Source organism: Uranotaenia lowii, chromosome 2, assembly GCF_029784155.1.
Source record: "Uranotaenia lowii strain MFRU-FL chromosome 2, ASM2978415v1, whole genome shotgun sequence".
NCBI classification, from domain to species: Eukaryota; Metazoa; Arthropoda; class Insecta; order Diptera; family Culicidae; genus Uranotaenia; species Uranotaenia lowii.
In genome coordinates, this window is record NC_073692.1 from 105,985,920 (window position 1) to 106,009,095 (window position 23,176).

At 36.8% G+C, this 23,176-nt stretch overlaps 1 protein-coding gene across 1 annotated transcript in view; it reads right to left on the reverse strand.

The window, feature by feature from the left end:
• LOC129749824 (uncharacterized) overlaps window positions 1-23,176 on the reverse strand; it is a 110,141-nt gene that overhangs the window by 32,344 nt on the left and 54,621 nt on the right. Inside the window, exons 3-4 of the mRNA XM_055744914.1 lie at window positions 15,430-15,643; window positions 5,544-6,724 (exon numbers count right to left, since the gene is read on the reverse strand). Coding sequence (XP_055600889.1) covers window positions 5,544-6,724; window positions 15,430-15,643 — 1,395 coding nt within the window. The remainder of the gene's footprint in view (window positions 1-5,543; window positions 6,725-15,429; window positions 15,644-23,176) is intronic.

Below are 23,176 nucleotides of genomic sequence, written 5' to 3' on the forward strand. Positions count from 1 at the left end.
CTAATCATCAAATCATGATCAGGACAAATTATCCTAATAAAATATTACTTCAAAGATAAAAAGCTAATACGTATCTGAAATCCAAATACAAATAAGAATTTCAAATTCTGTATTTTTTCTTTCATTACATTTGATTTATTGAGAATTTTTAAACTTTACAATGTCATCAGTAAAGATCCTCTTGCACGAAGTTATTTCATCCTCAATTTTCCATCATTCAAGTATGAATTATCAAACTTATAATAATCCTATAGGTATTAAGAAATTAAAAAATTAAAATTAAAATTGTTGTGACTGTTTGAAATCTATCACATCAAACATTCATACTATGGATGACCGTGGAAAAATTTAATTACTGCCAAACAGAAATCGAATATGAAATATTAAGAGTTTAAATTTTAAAAACCTTTTCAAGATTTCTAAATTTAAGTTAATGCGTTAAAACACAAGAGATTGCAGCAACAATAAAAAAAGAAGAGATAGTGTGTTTGTAGTTTGTAACTTCTGCGTTTCCTGTTTATGAGTTTTAACCCTCATCCGCATTAGATTTCATTACCCTAATCAGCACTAGGAGTGTCAATTTGACACTCCAAGCTAAAATCGTCATAACTCTTTTAATATCTAACCGATTACAATGAAACTTATATCATTAGAAACCTTTTAATGTCAGTAAAATGTGTTTAAAACATTATTTATAGCTAAAACTTATAGTTTTCTCGTTATTCAGCATGAAAGAAAAAAAACCCGAAAAACATGCCTCAGGAAAAGTGCTGTAGTTCACATATTACACGTCAAAAAAAAAAATTTGCTTTATGTATATGAAAGCTGAAGTTAATGTCTACATCATGAAGCCAAGAAATATTTTTTAAATTTTTTATTAATGAAATTGTCAGAAAAAGTTAAAAAAAAGTGGTGTGAAAACTCTACTTTTCATTAGATTGCTAGTAAAAACTGTTTGAGCGGTGGAAGAGCTTTTGAAAAAATATCATTACCTACAAATTTTATTCTTATTCTGACATTTTGTTGTCTTTAGAATTTTGATGCAACAAAAATTGAATTCATGGGAATTTTTCAAAGTTGATTACTTTGCGCGATTTTTTTACAAACTGAAATTTCATTTGTTTTTGTGGTCCAACGTCAGGTTGTACCCGGATTTTCAGTGCTTTTACTTTGTTTGGACCAATAAAAAGTATATTCATTGGAAAGCAAAATTAATCTACATTCTAGTGAGGTGCAACAATTCACGCTGTGAGATTTCACAAAAATATGAAAATTATAAACGTAAAATCATTCCTGAATTTCTAGAACCACTAGCAGCACGTCCAGCAAAACGTGTTTGTTTGCTCTCCGAGTAGGTACGGTGGGTGGTGATTTGGGCAGAGAGCCAAGCCGAGAGACGCGTGTCGTGCGCAGGCTTCCGAAAAGTACAGCTTTGCTATGACAGCCAGATCGAACGAGCCATCTTTTCGCACCGAGCAGCAGCATACGATCGGCGCGTAACGCGATATGTGGTGCCGGTGCAGGTTAGGTGAAAAGGGGAGGGGAGGGTGATTGGGGTGATCAGCACCCGCAGTTGCTTCTAGCAAAAGAAAAATACGTTCGTTCGAAATCAACTCAGCCCGAGCGAATCTCGGCTACAGTCGGACGGAGTAAGTAGTACTGTCATGCGAAATTCAACGCATTGAAAACTGTCACGAAGATTTTCCCAAAACTGTCACGAAGCTTTAAAAAATTTCATACCCACGAACACTCTCGCATGAGGTAAAATAAGCCATCGCTGTACATCGCACGACCGCTCCTTTTAAAACTGTCGGGGAAGATATATTCGGGAAGCTTTCATCGAGGTGCATGTGCGACGTTCGCAAGAATACAGTAAGGTTTTTTTTTACACTGATATACGTACCGCGTAAAAAAAAACCGTGTAAAAAAAAACCGTGCTAATTCCCGAAAACCGTGTAAAAAAAAACCGTGTTAATTCCCGAAAACCGTGTAAAAAAAGACCATTCGAATTCTGCAGCTCTGAAGTACTGACACTTAAGACCTGAGACCAGAGACTTGAGACTTGAGACCCGGACTTGAGAATGTAGACTAGAGACATGAGACCTGAGACTTTAGACATGACACCTGAGACCTAAGTCCAGGGACCTGAGATCTGAGACATGAGACCTGAGACCTGAAGAATGAGACCAAAGACATGGGACATTAGACCTAAGACCTGAGACTAGAAACCTAAGACATAAAACACGAGACATGAGACCTGAGACATGAGACATGGGACCTGAGACATGACACCTGAGACCTGAGACCTGAGACATGAGACATGAGACATGAGATATGAGACCTGACACATGAAATATGAGACATAAGACATGAGACCTGAGGTATGAGACAAGAGCCATGAAAGATTAGACCTGAGACATGAGACTTTAGACCTGAGACAAGCTACTAGTGTTATTACCGTGAAAGATTATATTAGCTCCGATTTCAACTTGCGACCCCTCTAGTGAAAGGGTTTGACTTGTGGGTGACGAAAAATAGTGTCGCGACATCGCTAGTACAAGCTACTAGTTTTAGTACCGCGATAAATTAGTTTAGCTCCGATTTCAACTTTCGACCGGTCAAGTGAAAGGGTTTGACTTGTAGATGACGAAAAATAGTGTCGCGACTTCGCTAGTACAAGCTACTAGGGTTAGTACCGCGAAAAATTATATTAGCTCCGATTGAGACTTGCGACCCCTCTAGTGAAAGGGTTTGACTTGTAGGGGACGAAAAATAGTGTCGCGAGTTCGCTAGTACAAGCTACTAGGGTTAGTACCGCGATAAATTGGTTAAGCTCCGATTTAGACTTGCGACCCCTCTAGTGAAAGGGTTTGACTTGTTGGTGACGAAAAATAGTGTCGCGAAATTGCTAGTACAAGCTACTAGGGTTAGTACCGATAGAAATTATATTAGCTCCGATTTCAACTTGCGACCCCTCTAGTGAAAGGGTTTGACTTGTGGGTGACGAAAATTAGTGTCGCGACTTCGCTAGTACAAGCTACTAGTTTTAGTACAGCGAGAAATTAGTTTAGCTCCGATTTCAACTTTCGACCGGTCAAGTGAAAGGGTTCGACTTGTAGATGACGAAAAATAGTGTCGCGAGTTCGCTAGTACAATCTACTAGGGCTAGTACCGCGAGAAATTGGTTAAGCTCCGATTTAGACTTGCGACCCCTCTAGTGAAAGGGTTCGACTTGTTGGTGACGAAAAATAGTGTCGCGACTTTGCTAGTACAAGCTACTAGGGTTAGTACCGATAGAAATAAGATTAGCTCCGATTTCAACTTTCGACCGGTCAAATGAAAGGGTTTGACTTGTAGGTGACGAAAAATAATGTCGCGACTTCGCTAGTACAAGCTACTAGGGTTTGTACAGGTAGAAATCAGTTTCAACCCTAGAGCTTGTACTAGCGAGCTCGCGACACTATTTTTCATCACCTAAAAGTGAAGCCCTTTCACTCGAACGATCGAAAGTTGAAATCGGAGCTAATCTAATTTCTACCGGTACTTACCCTAGTAGCTTGTACTAGCAATTTCGCGACACTATTTTTCGTTACCTACAAGTCAAACCATTACATTTGACCGGTCGAAAGTTGAAATCGGAGCTTAACTAATTTTTCACGGTACTAACACTAGTAGCTTGTACTAGCGAAGTCGCGATACTATTTTTCGTCACCAACAAGTCGAACCCTTTCACTAGAGGGGTCGCAAGTTGAAATCGGAGCTAATATAATTTCTATCGGTACTAACCCTAGTAGCTTGTACTAACGAAGTCGCGACACTATTTTTCGTCACCAACAATTCAAACCCTTTCACTAGAGGTGTCGCAAGTCTAAATCGGAGCTTAACCAATTTCTCGCGGTACTAACCCTAGTAGCTTGTACTAGCGAAGTCGCGACACTATTTTTCGTCACCTACAAGTCAAACCCTTTCACTTGACCGGTCGAAAGTTGAAATCGGAGCTTAACTAATTAATCGCGGTACTAACACTAGTAGCTTGTACTAGCGAAGTCGCGACACTATTTTTCGTCCACAACAAGTCAAACCCTTTCACTAGAGGGGTCGAAAGTTGAAATCGGAGCTTAACTAATTTTTCGCGGTACTAGCACTAGTAGCTTGTACTAACGAAGTCGCGACACTATTTTTCGTCACCAACAAGTCAAACCCTTTCACTAGAGGTGTCGCAAGTCTAAATCGGAGCTTAACCAATTTCTCGCGGTACTAACCCTAGTAGCTTGTACTAGCGAAGTCGCGACACTATTTTTCGTCACCTACAAGTCAAACCCTTTCACTTGACCGGTCGAAAGTTGAAATCGGAGCTTAACTAATTAATCGCGGTACTAACACTAGTAGCTTGTACTAGCGAAGTCGCGACACTATTTTTCGTCCACAACAAGTCAAACCCTTTCACTAGAGGGGTCGCAAGTTGAAATCGGAGTATAACTAATTTCTCGCGGTACTAACACTAGTAGCTTGTACTAGCGAAGTCGCGACACTATTTTTCGTCACCCACAAGTCAAACCCTTTCATTAGAGGGGTCGCATGTTGAAATCGGAGCTAAACTTATTTCTCGCGTTACTAATCCAAGTAGCTTGTCTCCGGTCTCAGGTCCAAAGTCTCATGTCTCAGGTCTCAGGTCTCATGTTTCATGGCTCTTGTCTCATGCCTCAGGTCTCATGTCTTATGTCTCATGCCTCATGTGTCATGTCCCATGTCTCAGGTCTAAAGTCTCATGTTTCATGGCTCTTGTCTCATGTCTCAGGTCTCAGGTCTCATGTCTCATGCTGAGGTCTCAAGTCTCCAGGTCTCAGGTCTCATGTCTAAATTCTAATGTTTCATGTCTCAGGTCTCATGTCTCATGTCTCAGGTCTCAAGTCTCAGGTCTCAGGTCTCAGGTCTCAGGTCTCAAATCTCAGGTCTCAGGTCTCAAATCCCAGGTCTCATATCCCAGGTCACAGGTCTCATGTATCATGTTCTTAGTCTAAGAGATAAGATTTTCCTAACTTCAAAAAGATTCTAAGTGTTTTCCTTTGAAAAGGACTTAGAATATTTTCTCTCAAAACCCGTGTTAATTCGCGAAAACCGTGTAAAAAAAACCGTGTTAATTCCCGAAAACCGTGTAAAAAAAGCCGTGTAAAAAAAAACCGCGTAAAAAAAAACGTGTAAAAAAAAACCTAGGTGTACTGTCGTTCGCCAGTACTTTTCGGAATCCTGGTCGTGCGTTTCATGGTTGGAATATATTATCTTTGGTTTTATGTATGACGATCTAAACATTTGAAATTTCAATAACGACCAATACCTTCTATATTCTCTAAGTTGGAATGTGATTTTAAGTTTTATTTTACAGTGGTTCTAAACACAAAATTACATTACACATTCATGACATTTTTATGACTGAATAACAATTCCGCTTATGATCCACCTACAGGCTCTTCAATCCGGATTAAGTAATTACTCATAAACAGCTAGAAGCGCTGAAGCATCAATTTCCAAGTAGTTCATCTTACCTGCGATAGGCTCGGCTGTGTCGCTGCAAGCCGGTCCCAGAACGCCAATCATCCGCTGCTGTCTGATGTAATAGTTGATGAAAGTTTTCATAACGGTGTCCGCCTTGCACTGGCCATCGCCAACCGAAATGATTAGCTCATGGTTTGGCAGTATGGTGTCGTTGAGATTGATAGCGTGCTGGGCCATCACGGCCGCTGGCAGAATCCCCAGATAGGATTTGCCGAGACCGGAAAGTGGGAAAATGCCACCGACGTAAATGACCTCCTTTTTTGGTTCGCCCTGGGGTTCCCACTTTCGCCAGATTTCTTCATTTCCCGTTAGCCATTCGCACGCTATCTGGTTGTGATAGTTAGATACGGCGTGCTCATCGTAATCCAGTGCCGTTTCGTCCGTTGCGTTCAAAATTCGGGTTTCGTACTTATCGTACAGATCTATAATCGCTTGAATGTCCGTTTTATCGAAATACACCCGAACCAGCGATTGAAGGGCGTGTTGGGAGCTGCCAAATTCTTGAGCATGGAATTTCAGCAACGGAGTTAGCTCATATTTGCAACCAGTGTCGTTACTCACTATCATATCTTCGCATCTGGGCATGGTAATCGGCACATATTCTAGCGTTTTAGTATCAATCACCTCCGATGGCGTCCAATGAAGGACGAGAAACTTTTTCGATTTATTTTTGTCGCCTCCATAAACACTCATTAGATGATTGATACCGAGTTTTATTTTACTCCCCAGCCAAAGCACTTTCATTTGAAATTTCAATTCGATTATATGTTTCACTATAAACTTGGTGTCCTCGAAGTGAGGCGCCAGGACCAGAGCACACTTTTTCCCTTCTTCACACTGGGGCGGAACAAACATTCCGTCCTGATTGCACACCTCGGAACACTTGTGCTCTGCCCACCCTCTCAGTACACTTAACACCCCCTCAGTGACTTCGAATTTCTTAATTAGCTCGTAATACCATCGGTCGTTGGTGTCCTCTTGGAACATACTGTAGGGGTACAATTTCGGGAACACGTCCTCCTTCCGGATCAACGGTTTCGGTATGAACAGCCCGAAGCGACCCGGATGAGTGATTGCTCCGGCTTCGTCGATTTCCGGCGGTATCAAGTGGTAATCCGTAAGCATCCAAACCTCCAGATCCAGCGTCGGCTCCGGCCATTTGATGCCGTCTCTGTGGCGCAAAGAAAAACATAAATATTAACATTACGTTTTACTTCCAGTGAAGTGGATAAGAAGCTGTGAATAAATAAGCGATGCGAAGTGGAAAAATGGCTTTGGCGGCCCTTTGAGATAATCCTTGAATAGTTAGATGTAAGAAACGGTTTATAGGATGATTTATTTTACATTAAAAATTGTTGAACTCCAAGGTTCAAAAAAATTGAAGCAAGAGAAAAATCAGAGGCTCTAGAAAAAGGGTTATTACATTTTATGCTAATTAACTATATAGGGGAGAGTGGGGATACTTGATCCCCTTTTCTTATTTTCACCATATCTTTTTGGAAAAAATTAGCAACTCGCCGTCTTTGACATTTTCTGACAGCTTGTAACTTCAAGTTTCTATGCTCCAAAAATTAGAACGATACTTGAACCCGTTGATCAACTAGAAGCATTTTCGTGGGAGTAAAAAAATTGCGATTTTTCTGGAGTTAGGGGAGACATGATCCCCTATTGAAGGAGACATGATTTCTATTCAGGAAGCCCTAATCCTTGTATAAAAATCAAACAAAACCCAAAGATAGAATGTTAATTGACTATTTTAGTCACTCATCACAATTTATAGCAGACATAAGAAGACAATTCTATAACTTTGTCTTAACGCTAAAAACATTGTATACTTAAAGGCGCTATTTTTTATAATTAAGAGAAAATTAATTATTTTTGCTCTAATCTTCAGACAATTGTTTGATAAATATTAGTTTTTGGATAAATATTAGTAATTTCGTAATCAGCAATCATAACGATCAATTTAGAAGAAGAATATGCCATTTGGAAGGGGGATCAATTGTACCCAACTCTAGGGGATCAATTGTACCCATAATCAACATTTTAGAAAACTTTCTCTGAAAAAAGTTTAGAGTTTTCCATTGCTTTGAAAATATGGCATTATGAAGTTCATTTTACGCTCGAACGATTGATACATTGGAACAAATATTTTTTTCATAATTTTCCCATGTCAGGAACATTTTAAAGTGATGGAAAAAGATCTTCAAGTTGCATTTTGTGAAATTTTTCAAACAAAGTTCAATTACTCAAACAATTATTTTGTTAAATTTTTTTAAACTACATGCATTGTTATTTTTTTCATTTTGGCACATTTTTCTAGAACATTTGATCTTTGTAAGACATTCCAGTTTCGAGATATAGCTAAGGAATCAAGTATCCCCAGGGATCAAGTATCCTCATTCTCCCCTATGCCTTGGAAGGTTCCGGGAATCGTGTATCAGAGCGGGGACTTTTTCAGTCTGGCTGTGGGGACGATTAAAATAACTGTTTCCAACAAACTTCTGTCTTTAAAACCTTGTTTTAGGTTGTATTGACAATAACAATTCAATTAGGAACATGAAGATAATATAATACGATGTAGTTCGAACCCAACAGACCTTTTCTCAATTTAAATTCTGCTGCTTTCCATGTTGGCTTGCATAATGCAATCGCTTCCAAGTGTAAGATCTGCATACGAATTACCTAACAAGCTACAAATGAAGAGAAACCCTTCCAGTAGAAATGACTGGATCTCACCGATAAAAAATTACTCTTATTTTATGCTGGATTCTGTAGTTTTAACGTACCATAAAATGGGGGAACTTTGATTTCTGAAAACTGTTTTCTACATTTGGAAGCCTATAAATTGAATTTCAAATAGTCAAGATTTAATGGTTATTGCTGTCAGTAAAGGGCCTAGGGATTGCATGAAGGTAAAATTTCATTTGTAATTTGTAGCTAAAAATATGTAGCAATGTTTATAATATTTGCCCCATAATGATTGCAACACCAATGCGTATTTAATTATTGTAAAATGCAGTTTGGTCTGAACAACAATTAATGAAATCGATGTTTTTATGCCTATGATACACAGGGCTGGAAAATTTCAAATCCTGCTTTTGTCACTTGGAGTTGGAACATCGCGAGGGGGGAATAACAAAAAATAATGTGAAAAATAAATAAATTCGAATAAATTGCACCAAAGTTTGTATGCAACAATATTGCATACAATGCCATTGCACAAAACCTATAAATCAAGTAATTTTTAATCGAAAAATTCTATAAAATCAAGAATACAAAAGATGAAATAAATCTCATCTTCCAAAATTTGCTTTTTGGCTTATTGGAATTATTCGGATATTTGATGTTTTTTTTCTAAATTTACATAAAATACTTCAAACTTTATTTATTTCCGCTTCGGATATTTTAGAAATTTCGAAGGTTACAAAAAAAGAAATTTATAGCTGTTCCAGCTTAATGATACAAAACAATTATTTTGAAGGATCCATTATAACACAACCCGAGTACTTGGTCAGAACATTGTCGTAGGGATTCCGAGCCCTCGGTTTCATGGATTCAACCTGTTTGATACTCCCTTTTGACAGCTTCTGCCACCAATGGGTCTTAAGTCAAATTATCTATCTGGCACGCATGATGTACCTAGTTTCTTAGCCACATCCTGTAGGGGGGAGTGGGGATACTTGATCCCCTTTTCTTATTTTCACCATATCTTTTTGGAAAATATTAGCAACTCGCACCCTTTTACATTTCTGACAGCGTGTAACTTCAAGTTTCTTTGCTCCAAAAATTTGAACGATACTTGAAACTGTAGATAACCTACAAGCATTTTCATGGGAGGTAAAAAATTGCGATATTTTTGAAGTTAAGGGAGACTTGATCCTTTATTAAGGAAGCCCTAATCCTTAGAAAAAAAAAATCAAACAAAACCCAAGACATAATGTCAATTGGCTATTTATGTCATGTTTGTTCTCATTTCACAATTTAAAACTGACAGAAGCAGAAAATTCTATAACTTTTTCTCCACGGTAATGACATTGCATACTAAAAGGCGCTATTTTCTATACTTAAGATAAAATTTATTATATTAACAATTTTCTCCAGACAATTGTTGGATAAATATTAGTTATTGGAAAAATATTAGAAATTTCGTAATTAAAAATGATCACATTCAATTCAGAAAGAGAAAATATCGTTTTTGACTCTAGGGATCAATTGAACCCATAATCAACATTTTAGAAAACTTTTTCTGAAAAAAATTGAAAGTTTTCCATTGTTTTGAAAATATGGTATTATGAAGCTCATATTACGCTCAAACGATTGATATATTGGAAGAAATATTTTGAAGTGATGAAAAAAGATCTTGAAGTCACCTTTCGTAAAAAATTTCAAACAAAGTTCAATTACTCTAAAATTTGTTTGGTTAAAAATTTTTGAACTTGAAGCATTGTTGTTTTGCTCCGTTTGGTACATTTTTCAAGAACATTTGATCTTAGTAGGACATTCCAGATTCGAGATATACCGTCAACTGGGGCAACATGCAACAATTTTCAACTTCAATGGCTTCTAAAATCTTAATGCTTACAGATTATCATACCTCTTGTACATCAAAAGTTTTAAGGTTGATGGTACACCTAATTGACGTAGTCAGAAAAATTATTGGTTTAAACAATTATTTTTAAATTTACAAAAACATGCGATTTTCACCCAACTTAGAAAAAGGGGCAAGTTGCAACAAACTCTGTAATTAATGAAAAATCAATTGAAAACGTGTGATAATTTATAGTTTTCGATACATTTATGATGTCATGACGCAAAAAGCAATAATTGAAGTAATTTTTGTTTTGTTCGAATTGAATTTTACGTTTTTTCTGTCAAAAATGTTTTGAAGAAAATAGTGTTAATCTGCTGCATACATTTAGGGGTAAAAAATACTACAAAATATTCTATTATCTTAAATCATGTAAATAAATCTTAGGATGGATGAAATTTTAATGTTAAAAAACACATAATGCAAAACAATCATATCCCAGCATATGGAAACGCGATTTATGAGATTTAGTTCTGATTTGCATTTTGTTGCATTTTACCCCAGACGGCTAACTGAATTTTAAAAATATTTATTTAAAAAAAATTTTGAGATCGTCCGAAAAATATTTAAACACCAACCATGTTAGTATAGGATAATGAATGCAATATAAAGTTTGTAGGTGATATCCAATCCGTCATACTAGGTAAAGTTTTTTAAGGCATCGAAAAATGTAAAAAATTGTACATCTATTGTTCGATTTTTTTAATTTTTTATGAGAATTAAAAATTTTAAAAAACTTTTTCACGATATTAAAAATTATATCGTCATCAATTTGTTATCATTCAATGATAACTTTATTACAGTATATTGAAATAAAAATTGAATGAGTGTTGTGGTATACAAATGTTGCATCTAACCCAGCTTTTGCATGATGCCCCGTTTGACGGTAGCTATGGAATCATGTATCCCCAGGGATCAAGTATCTCCCCTACTGATGCCGAAGGATGCCGTTAGTAATAATCCTTCATTTTCTTGTCCATTGTAGGGGCTGCAGAGCCAGGGTTCCTACAGTTCTCCATACTTTCTTAACGCGGTTTGAACTTCTCCGACACTTCTTCCTAAGCTAGGTTTTTGATTGAAAGACCACTCACAGTGCCCCATTTGTGCACAATCCATTTTCTTTGCTTGGCAGTAAGCCCAAGTATTTTCTAATTTCTTAGCGAAAAACGACAAAAAATGATAATGCTTACTTCACTAGTCCTATTTGCCGCTGAAAGTGCTCGTGATATTATTCTGGTTGTTTCACTAAAACTTTAAACTTTCAGGAAAATCAACCTTAAAACGGACCATGTGTGTCGATTGGCTGCCCGTTTTTTGTAACGAGAGTTTTTGAGGTTAATTGTCCTGTCTCATATGTTGTACATGCTCAGCAAGTGTGCGTAAGAAATGTTAAGAACAACTCTCTTGGATGTTAACAACAGTACGCAGCCAAAATTTGGTTGAACACTACACGATTTTTTCAATAATGGTTCTTTTAAAGTGTATTCATAATTATCACAAAAGTCTATATTTGAACTTAAGATAAACTTATGAGAGAAAACTTCATACGGAGTCCTAACATTACAAAAAGGCTTAAAAGTTTATAAATGTTCGTTTATTTTTATACGCGGTTCACGATATACTAACTCTAAAAACAAAAATTAATTATTAATAGTAATATTTAACTTTTGTATATTCATCCGATGGTTCTGATGGCAACGGCAGAACGAAATATTTGGATACTTTTGTAGGAAGATCAATCAATTTCAAAATTAAGGGGTCCTTTGACCAAGACATAAATAGCTATCTGCCGACAAACGGCTCTTCTGAAGCTGAGATTTTAATGACTGAACATGCATCTCTCCGCCGGTTTGTATCAACAATGCTACATCGCTAACGATAATATGCACCTTTTGAATCTTGTCTTCTCAAATAATCCTAGCTTCGTTCAATCGTTGGTAAAAATCGATTTCAACTGGTTTCTGTCAACTGATAGATGTTCAACGAGCCAATGTTTTAAGCAAGATTCGTTTCGACCTGGTAGAAATCGGTCGAAGTCAATTGGAAAGAAATAGGTGATCAACTGTCAATCCATTTCTACTTGTTTCGACCCATTTCGACCAGACTTCATTGAACAGACTTCCTGATAATTTGGTGATGTTCAAATCTTCCATCACGATCATTCCTCCTGACCGTCATCACAAGTCGTTCAACTTATGTACAGAAACCTACGTGGAGCCCGCGTCAGACGAATGCATAGGAGATATCGATTTCGATTTCAATAAATGCAATTTTGAGCTTATGGAGCTGCTTTATATTCAACGAGCTGGAAATTCCGGAAAATCAGAGACATGGTTTGAGATGCTTAGAACGAGACTATAAAGCTCTGAATGAGCAGCTTTACCGCCAGCATATCTTGCATATGAGAACCAGAAAAATGACCCCGCATCGTTTTGAAGACACTTTAAAAACAAAACACAAAACGCAACTATTCCTGTAGATTTCAGTTTCAATGGCCTTACTTCACGTAACATAGCTGAATCTACGAATATGTTCGCCGGTTGTTTTTTTTTAAAGTGTCTTCATTTCCTCTGACCTTGTAGCAAACAACAATTACCTCGCCTCCAATCAATTTCATGACGTGAAATTACCTTTACCTTTCCTCACCGAGCAGGAAGTATACGAGCAATTGTCCGCCGATTCATTTAAAGTCCCGGTCCATACCACATACCTATGGCAGGTTTAAAACATTGCGCTGCATCACTAGCTGCCCCAATTTGCTGTCTTTCAATCGTTCACTGAGAGAAAGGCTTTCCAACCAGGTTGCTCGAGTGGATTACCTATCGTACCTATCACATCGATACGCTTACACAAAACTAAAAATTACATGCTCGAAGACATTTGACACCTCGTCAGGAGTTCCTCAGGGAAGTCACCTGGGACCGCTGCTTTTCATCATTTACGTAAATGACTTGTGTGCCACGCTTTAATCTGATATGCTCCTGTACACCGACTATATAAAGTTTTCCAGAAAGGTCGTCAGTGAACTTGATTGTCTCGCCTTGCAAGCCGATATTGCTAGACTTGATAACTGGTGTCACTTTAACGGAATGCAGGCTAACGCTAAAATGTAAGTTTGTCAATTTTTCCCGTACACGTCGTGTTATCAATTCTCTGCGGAAAGAGCCTGAAGAATGTGTCGTCTATTCTTGACTAGGGTGTAAAAATTGATAACAGGCTTACATTTGCCGAGCACATTCCGCTTACCGAAGCTAAAGGATTTGCAACTCTCGGATTTCTGCGTATAAACACATGTAATTTTGATGAAATTTACGCTCTGAAAGCCATCTACTGCTCTTCGGTACGTGGCATCTCGGAGTATGCTGCCCACGTGTGGGCTCCCTATCAGAGCACACAATGCTACTGCCTCGAACGTTTTCAGCGTCATCTCCTTTGGAATGTACCGCTTCGGCTTCCTCAAAGATGTGCCTTGATAAAACTAGACACACTCGAAAAACGCCGAATCGAACTGCAGCAAACCTTCATCTGCGATGTGTTATTTAACCTATCGCGTTGACTCAGCGTATATTCTCGAACGGGTCAATATGTATGCATCGTCTAAGTACACTTCCACAACGTCAGTTTCTCTGGATACCTTACCACTGTACCACTGTAGTTATGGAATAGATACGATCCATCCGATAGATAAAAGTTGTGAACGTTTCAATTTAGTGAACCATCTGTTCGATTTTAACATGAGTAAGCGTCGTTTTAAATAAGTTTTAAGCAGATTCCCTTAGTTTTTTTTAAAGATATTAGTCTGCAGGATAAGACCGTAACCAATGACAAATCAATGAATAAATAAATAAATTATATGATTGAGACCTGGATCTTGACCGGACAATTTGATTGAAACACATCAACAGACTTTAAATTGTTTAAATTGCTTTTAAAAACCGTTCACGGTTATTTTGTTGAATTTTGGACGCAAAACATTAAAATACATTACTCCATTTGAGTTTCGTGTTTGATTTTGCAAATAAAGTGAATGAAGTCGGACAAAATCCGCACTTTTTCTAACGCTATCCGGGCAATCGGTCGGACCAGACCGGATCTTTCGCAAATTTTGCATGAAATATTCGGGCAAGTCTGGGTAAAACCGGCTAATCTGGTAAGCTTAACCTATTCATTGCCATAGTTGTTTTGAAAAAAAGGCCATTGCCTTCCTGGATTACGACTTGTTACAGATCCCTAATTATTTAATTTTTAAAATAACTTTACTTTAAACATTTATTTTTCCAAAGTTTATTAATTTGACATAGACCCAAACAGACCTCTAAACAAACCAAGATATGCAATCATCAACTGTCACACAAGACACGTGCAGTTCCGAATGTGTTTTTGAATTGTTATTGACCAAGGCGGAACATGCTTATTCAAATGACGAAGCTCCCGAGAAGAAAAGAAAAGTTTGTGGAAACGATTTTTGGGTTTTGGTTGTCTGTCTCCTCGATGAAATTGATAGCCCTAGTGTCACTTTCTTAAGGGAGCCGTCCGGCAAAAGATAAAGCAACGGGCATGTATTCACATTCAAATGATCTACTCAAATTCAAATTTCAGAAAGCGAATACACACCGCTGCAAATGCCTTTTTCATTTCTGGAGGTATGGAACTAGTTATCGGATCCTTCCAAGTCCCTGATTTGTTTGGTAAAACGTTGGCACGAGCTTTATTTGTTTCCATAATACTCATGCGGCCTTGGCATTACTTTAGTCAGTAAAGAATGGAGCAATAGGGTGTTTCAGTTTCTGCAATATTCTTGGAAAAAGAAATATTGATAACGTTTGTTGTTTCGGAATGTTCCATACCGTGGAAGCTGAATTTTGCTAAGTCAGTCTAGGTGCAATCGAAAGGCAAGCAACGAAATAAAAAAAAGAAAGAAATCCAACAAATCGACAAAAATGACTATGTGTTTGAAATATGAAAAAAATAATAGCATGTCTTCATAGTTGGGAATTTTTAGATGAACTTTGTGGTTTTAATAGAGCCGGGAGGCAACCAATTAAAAACTTATTCATGTTAAAAAATCTATGAACGTTGACAAAAACATTTTTTCAACATAACATCTACGATAACAGTTTGACATTGTTCTGTCAGCCGTTTTTTGAAGGGTTTAAATTATTCTATTATTCTTCGAAAGTAAGCGATGGCATTCAGATTTGTCGAGGGCACGTTGTCAACTCGTTATGCATATGAAAGGCGGATGACGACGGTCAAGGCAATTGAGGAGCTCTTTCGATACTTACGATACCAGATGTTCCAGTGTGACAAACAGCCGTTCGCGTTCGATCGTGTGCGACTCTTCGCGTACATCTACTAGTTTCACGTTCTTGTAGCCGAGAATTTCTCTGAGAAAAATGCCGTACACCCGGGACACAATTTGGTGGGTAAAACGACGGCTAACCTGCATCGCGATGGAGTCCTCTTGGTGCCGGGAAGCGAACCGGGGGATGAGATTTTCTGGAATTTAAGAAAATATTTTTTTTTTAATTTTATTAAACCTTTGGAGCCGTCAACTGGCTTTACAAACTGAATAAACGTAGTTAACTTAAGATTAACATCAAACATTGAAACCACCAGTACCGAGATGGGAATCGAATCCATGCCTCAAGTGGTACATGAGATTAGCGCGTAACCATACTAACAAGTCGGCCACCGAGACGTACGTTAGTTTTTATATTTTTTAAATCCATCGATTCTTACGCTAGTTATAAATTTATGACACTTAATCGTCAGAAGCTACTTAAATTTTTATTGATGAGAGCAAGCACTCAATCTTTTATTCAGCTTTTAGCAAATTGTGTTACCGGTGACCTGCTTTATTAGCCGTTTTTTACTATTTTGTGTTCAACAATATATAACTGCTAAAAGAAATTGTCGAGGCGTACAGATTACGTGAACTAATCTACGGGAAGCTTTTCTTAACATAAATTTGCTCGACAAAATGGTTTTCATAAAAGCTGTACTCCAGCAAAAGCAGCAACAACAACAAATCCATGAATGAAACCGTGGCCGCTCTTCGGAAACGAACCGGAACGATGGCTCATAAAGTTAATTTACGGGACGGTCGCGGAGTAGCATTTCTAACAATCTGCTAAGTAATTCAGTAAGAGTCAATTAATTGGATGGGTGTAAATTCGAGAGCAGCAATTTTTGCCAAAACGGAAATTTTGGCGTTGTTAGTAGATCATCAGGGGTAGGTATCAGGGCGGGTTCGAATTCAACAACACATGATCCATGGCTGCCCCCTCTGTGAGTGAATTAACAATACTTCCGGAGGTTGTGAATTTCAATGCCAAAATGGAGCCGAATCGTATGAATTATGGAAGTTACACGGGAGAAATAACAAGCGTGAAATGTTCAAAAACCTTTGAGCAACGAACAAATAAGCTGAGTGACAGGGTATAGAGCGTATTTGTAAATTAAGCTCGAAAGATCGCTATATTTTTTATTGCTATATTGCTATTATATTGAAAAACAACCAATCAATTCAGCCAATTTTAACAAACTTAATAATAATTTTAGGCAATACGCAGCTACTAGATTTTAACAACAAGAAAATGGAAAAAAGTATCTTATCAACAGTATTTATTTTAAATTATTATTCTAATCGAAATGTGGTCGTGGGGTGAAATGTTTGTCATTTCTCATTGCTCGTTGCGCGACTTTTTCCCGTGAACCGATCTTGCCCTTTTTTTGTGTTTTCGACTCAACAGAAGAAATCAAACATCTTTGAATTAAAACAAGCTGTGGTGGGTTTATTCACTGGGTGGGTTTATTCATTGTTGACATGCGCGGGTCCTGCCGATCCAGAATCAGGTTCAGGTGCTGATCCTGTCCTAGACTAAAATTCTGATCCCAAAACTAATGTTGATCCGAAATTTGATCTGATCCTGATTTGTCTTTCGAGTCTACTTGTGTCCTAGGCATTGGAACAATATTTATCAATTCTATCTCTCGCATGTTGAAAGGGTTCATGTTCACCTGCTTTCTGGCGCTCTGCCGATGCACACAGGAGAAAACGATATAAAAAGGTTATAAAAATTGTTTACGCCCAAACAAAGCTCCTGATGCTACACTAGACTGAGTCGATTTGGGGTCATTTTTTAATTTCTCAGTCCCTGGGGTCTTAAAGAAATTCATCCATAATTATTTGCAGAGTTTTGAACTAACGTTTACATGAGTAAAATTTAACTTTTATATTTTTATAGGAAAATTTAATATTTTGTTCTGAAAAATCAACATCATTTTTGTTTCTTCTGTGGAACCTACACAGCGAAAATTATTTCCTGTAAAATTACGCAAATGTCCTGTAACAAAAAGGAGCAGGACATTTACAGTAGTTTTACATGTAGAAAAACAAATTACGTGACATTAAATTTTCAGTGTATAACATTTTTACAGGACATTTGCTGTAATAATAAATAAATCTTCGTTAACTTTCAAGGAAAACAATTGGAATTTACTGGTTTTGTTAATTACAGGTTGATTTATTTTAAAGGTTGCAGTTTCAGTGACACGTAATAGTAAAAAAAAATTCTATGTAGCCTGGGTACGAAGTTTCGGTCTTCGACAAAGTTGTTCATAGAAAAATTTCCTTAAAAAAGTTATAAATTGGCACAAAACCTATTATCAGGATCGGTTCCACTGTAAACCAAAAATGATGTTTGTTTTTTCAGAACAACACATTTTCCCATGCAGACAGAAAAGTTCAAATTGACTCATGTATACGTTTTTTTAAAATTTTACAAAAAATCATGGATGAGTTTTGACTCAAAACTGTAACCGGTTGGTTACAAATCGTTTGATTTTTGTTTTCATTTTGTAGTTTTGTATATTTAGCTCTAGAAAATTCATGTTCCTTGTTCGTCTCACAACAAGATAGCACCACAGTAGGCTACATTTTACTGCTGGCTGCTGTCAATTAACAGAGGAGGAAAAGGAGGAAAGAAAAAGAGAAAATGGAAGGCGAAAAGGAAGCTTGCTTCCGTAAAAATCGCTCTCTTGTAAACCAGGCGTCCGTGAGTTTAGTCAAATTTCTGTATAGTGTTTGTGAACGTCCACGGAATTCACCCGAATACCGGATTGACCTCTTCACGGTTCGGCCCGCAGATCCCTTGTGGTCTCGCGCCTCAACGTAAAGGACCATCAACAGCGTTCTCGGGGTCTGAGGACCTCAAACCATCAAGGAGAACTTCCCTTCTCGGTCTGTCCGGATACGGGGCACTCTCGTGGGCAGACCGATTAAAAGCCTATGAAGGAAGACGCCTGCAACGACCGAGTCCAGCAACGCCCGCTGGCGGGACGGTTTCGGCACCCCGTCAATACGCCAATACATTGACGGCCCTCCTGCTTCCGGAACTGGGATTCTGGAACCACGACGTCGCGACGCTACAGCAACTGCAGCACAATCACGGTTAGTGAGTCAAATACACGCCACAAATTACACAGAACTTTGTTTTATACACACAGACAACACGCCACAAGAAAACTTTAGTAAAAAAAAACATAGAAACATGAAATTCCCGATTTGTTGTATTTTACCCGAAAAGTCCTTGGTTACCCAGTAGCCAGCCGGCCCTGAGGTTCCGTACTTTTAGAGTACCTTGCCTTGGCTGGTCTAGCCGCTGCTTTTCTATCCGTAACAAAACGAAGCATTTAAGCACCCAAGGTTTAAGAAACCCAAAAATGAACCCAAATCGACTCAGTCTAATGCTACTGTTTTCGGGACATTTAATCTACATTACAAGTACTTCAAAACGAGCTTTCGGTAAAAGTGGTTAAATCACCTAGCTGTGATATCAACATCGTAGAGGTTAGCTCTAAAGGGTAAGAAGGGTTCACAATAAAATAAATAAATTTTATTTCAATTTTCAGTTTTTTAACGATTTCTTTTTAACCCTAATCTGATCTTGGATGTCAATATGAAACTATTGGAAGTTTGCGGCTCGTAACTTTATTCGGGTGCATCCAAATAAAAGAAAAAATCTTCGGGGACCCTCAATGAAAAACTCCCTAATCAGACCTTGAGTGCCAATTTAACACTCCTCGCTTATATCTCTCTTTTTTTCTCAACCGATTTCTACTAAATTCATAGTTTTGGAAATCCCGTATATAACCCAAACATTTATCATATTTGTTCTAAGTATCACAGCGCTTATGTAATTACACCACTAGAATCAATATGAAATTAACGTTCTGGTGAATATAACATGATTGCGGAAATCTTGCATGAATATTTTCAAAATCCAGTGCAAAGTTGAATTTAAGTCTTGAAAATTTGAGAAATTCCAAATTGACAAAAAGTTCGAAAAACAGCTACAGTAGTTTTGCGATTTTATTACGGTCGAAAAAAAATCACCGTAAATATGGCGAAACCGTGAATTTGGCGAAACTAAAAATTAAAGTGGAGAAAAGTTTTTTTTTGTCTTTAATCAATAATTTATAATATTTTCAGTGGTGGAAACGTTTTGTATCAATACATTTTGATAATAACATGTAATTATCAAAGATTACTTAACACAAAGGACCGATTTCAGTTCAAATTATTCATCTCTTTAGCAATTTTAAGATATTTTCTTGAAATAAAAATTTTAAGAATATCAATTTGACATCTAATTAAAGTGAATTATTAAATTTTTATGGAAATTGAACAGCCGTTATCTCTTATGTCGATTTTGAAAAAGAGTTAAAAGAAAAATGCATCAACAAAATTCTTCTGCAAATTTCAAATTTCAATATTTTAATCTTCTGACCTTTGATTAGCTAAAAAGCTAAAAAGTTTACCTTTTCGAAAAATAATTTGAAATTTGCTTAACTAAGACTTTTAAAGTGTGTGTCTAGAATTTTTTAATGGGCAGATAATCCTTTGTTTTTCATAGGTAGAAAAACAGAAATCTTATTCTTTTTTACACATTTTAAGGCAAAGCTAGCAGAATTTAATTTTGATCTTCCAAAATTATGCATTCAGACAATACTAAAGGCTGTCCATTAAGGATTGTGCACGCCACTCTTTCAAATAAACAAATTAATCAAACAAATCAGAGATAAATATCTTTTTTCAAAAACGCTTAAATTCCTATAACCAAAAAAGTTTACTTTTTTAGGCGCCTAACCAAGCACAAATAACAACACTAGCCTTAACGTTACGTTAAAATACTTAAGTCAATTATTACAAATATTTTGAAAATTCAAATGACGATTTTAAAAACTATACAGCTGAAGTAAGCAGTTCAATGACATTTTCATATTATTTAATACTTTTATACCATAACATAAACCACTAAAAATACCATGAACCTTTTTAAAGAAAATTAAGGTCCTGTAAATGGTTTCTGGATGATTTCTGTAAGGGCGTTATAAAATCGAAACAATAACGTGATAAAATCGAGCGTGAATTTGGCGAGTATTGATAAAATCGAACAGTGATAAAATCGAAAAACTACTGTATTTTTGAAAATTTGCCAATAAATTATGTGTTTCGTTTTATGACAATGTAAAAATGCAAAAATTTGCCAAATTACGTCAACTTTCTAATCCTGTTTTCAAAATGTATCTGGTATAACTAAGACAATTTAGACGGTTCATTGATTGAAAAGTATGGTTTATACACCACTTTTTTACATTTTTGAGGTCATGATCTTAAAAATTTCAAAAAAAAACATATCTTGAATGTTGTTTAATTGCCGCGATTCATTGTTGTTGAATTTTATCGATGTTTTTCGGCGAGTTTTACAAATTAAAAACGTTTTACCAGTTGTCTAGACGTTTCGAGCTACTCTGACATTCGCTCCTCTTCAGTGGTCACTAAAATATATTTTAAATTACAAATAAATACTACAATTACAATTTTTGTTTTAAACTTACAAATTTCTGGCTTTCGTCTATACTAATTTGTTTTGGGTTTTGTTTTCCGTTTACATTTGTGTGTCAGTGTCTGTGTTAATTTGGAAATGACAGGGTCGTATGCTGTTTTAAAATAACATGAGTCTCGTTGTCAAAAAAAAACTGAGCCAGAACAAATAAGTATAGACGCGAGCCAGTAATTTGTAAGTTTAAAACAAAAATTGTAATTGTAGTATTTATTTGTAATTAAAATATATTTTAATGTCCACTGAAGAGGAGCGAATGCCAGAGTAGCTCGAAACGTCTGAACAATTGGTAAAAAAAACGTTTTAAATTTGTAAAACTCGCCAAAGAACGTCGATAAAATTCAACAACAAAAAATATATCCTTATGTGCAACATATAGCTTCTAACTCCAGCTTTTTCGGACACTAAGTAAAATTTAATTTGAGCATTAGACTTTAAATAATACAAAACTTAAGTGTTATAGCTGAATTTTGTATGAGAAACGTATTCAAGTTACATTACGAGGCTTTCAAAATTGTAATTTTGTAAAAATCGGTTGGGAAACAGGAGGGATATATTGGTTTTAGTCGGAGAGCATGTGGGTACTGCCCACAAAATTTAGAGATCGGCAGTTCCATGTTCCAAGCTTCCAATCGCTAGTCCCTTTTCGTCGCGGGGGTCTTTGCCGATTTCCATCCGAAATTTGTTGTTCGTTGTTCGTTGCTTATGTTTTTTGTAGTCACAGGCTCGCAAGGCCCGCAGCTAACCCCACTATCTCGCAGGAGGACCGTCGTGATGTTGCTGTTTTGGGTCCCGAACACCACCAGGACGCTGTTGCATTCCGCACGCCGCCCCTGACATGGAGAACTGACTCAGTCTGCATGCGACCAAAGCATCCACCGGGGTTGGGTACCCGATCTCCGCTAAGGTTGCTCGCACCTCAGCTAGCACCACGGGGAGGTAGAGAGTCGGAGTTGCAGACAAGAGGTGATATGACCACTACCCGAAGGTTGGGTGTATGGGGTCTCGAGTTGCACATTGTCTACCGTTCACTAGTCAGGAGTGTCAAATTGACACTCCAGGGACTGTAACGGGAAAAATTGGTTGGGACGGATGAAGGTTAAGAAGAGCTTAAACGTGCTTAGTATGTTTGAAAGAGTTTTGAGTCACTTAGATTGAAACAGATTTGTATAACACCCTTTATATATTAAGCCTCAAACGAGATATATTGAAAAAAAAACTTATGCAATTGATTCTTTCTGGTTCGGATGAGTTCGTTTAATTTTTTTAGTTGCATTATGAAAAGGCAGGTTTTAGATTTTTAAAAGAACATTGTTTATAACGGTCAACCGTTTGCTTTGTAGCTTTTTCATTGATTAAAGTTAGTGATTTTCTAAGATTTAAGAGTTTTACATTTTATTTTTCTGTAACAGAAAAAAATTATTTAGATTTAGATTTTGTTTTGCATTTAGAATTAGATACATGAAATTTTGTGACTTTTTCCTAAAATGAGCAGCTTACAGTTTCTTATTTTTGATTTTTTAATAGGGTTACCAGAGTCGACCAGAAAAAAAAGAAAATAATCCGGATAGTGTCATACAGGCTTTTTGAAAATTTGATTTTTGATTTTCATGCTCTTCGGAAAACGACTTTAAATCCATAAAGTGCATAAAATGGGTGTTTTGCATCAAAGATAACTCATTTTGTTGAAATCGTATTGAAAAACTTTTGATCGATATGAATCTACGTAGACTATAAGCTCATATTAAAAAAAATAAAAGTGCTTGGTTTTACTACCACAGCTAGTTATTTGAAAAGTTCGATAAGAATTTTTTTCAATGATTTCATAACTATATTTTTAATCAGGACCAAGGAATTTTGATGAAAAAAATTACCGTTCTGTGAAATTACATTAAATTTCAACCGATAGTGATGAATTAATAATGAAGAGATTGATAGGGTGACCATGTCAACATATTGAGGATCAAATCGGAGATATACTTTTACTTTACGGTTTTTGTTACCCAGAGCATATCTACTCTCACATTTAATCCATTTTATGCTGAAATACGGCTCAGCGCCTCAGCAGCCTTAACAGAAAAAAAATAATCGAAATATATTTAAAAAAGTGATCAATATATAT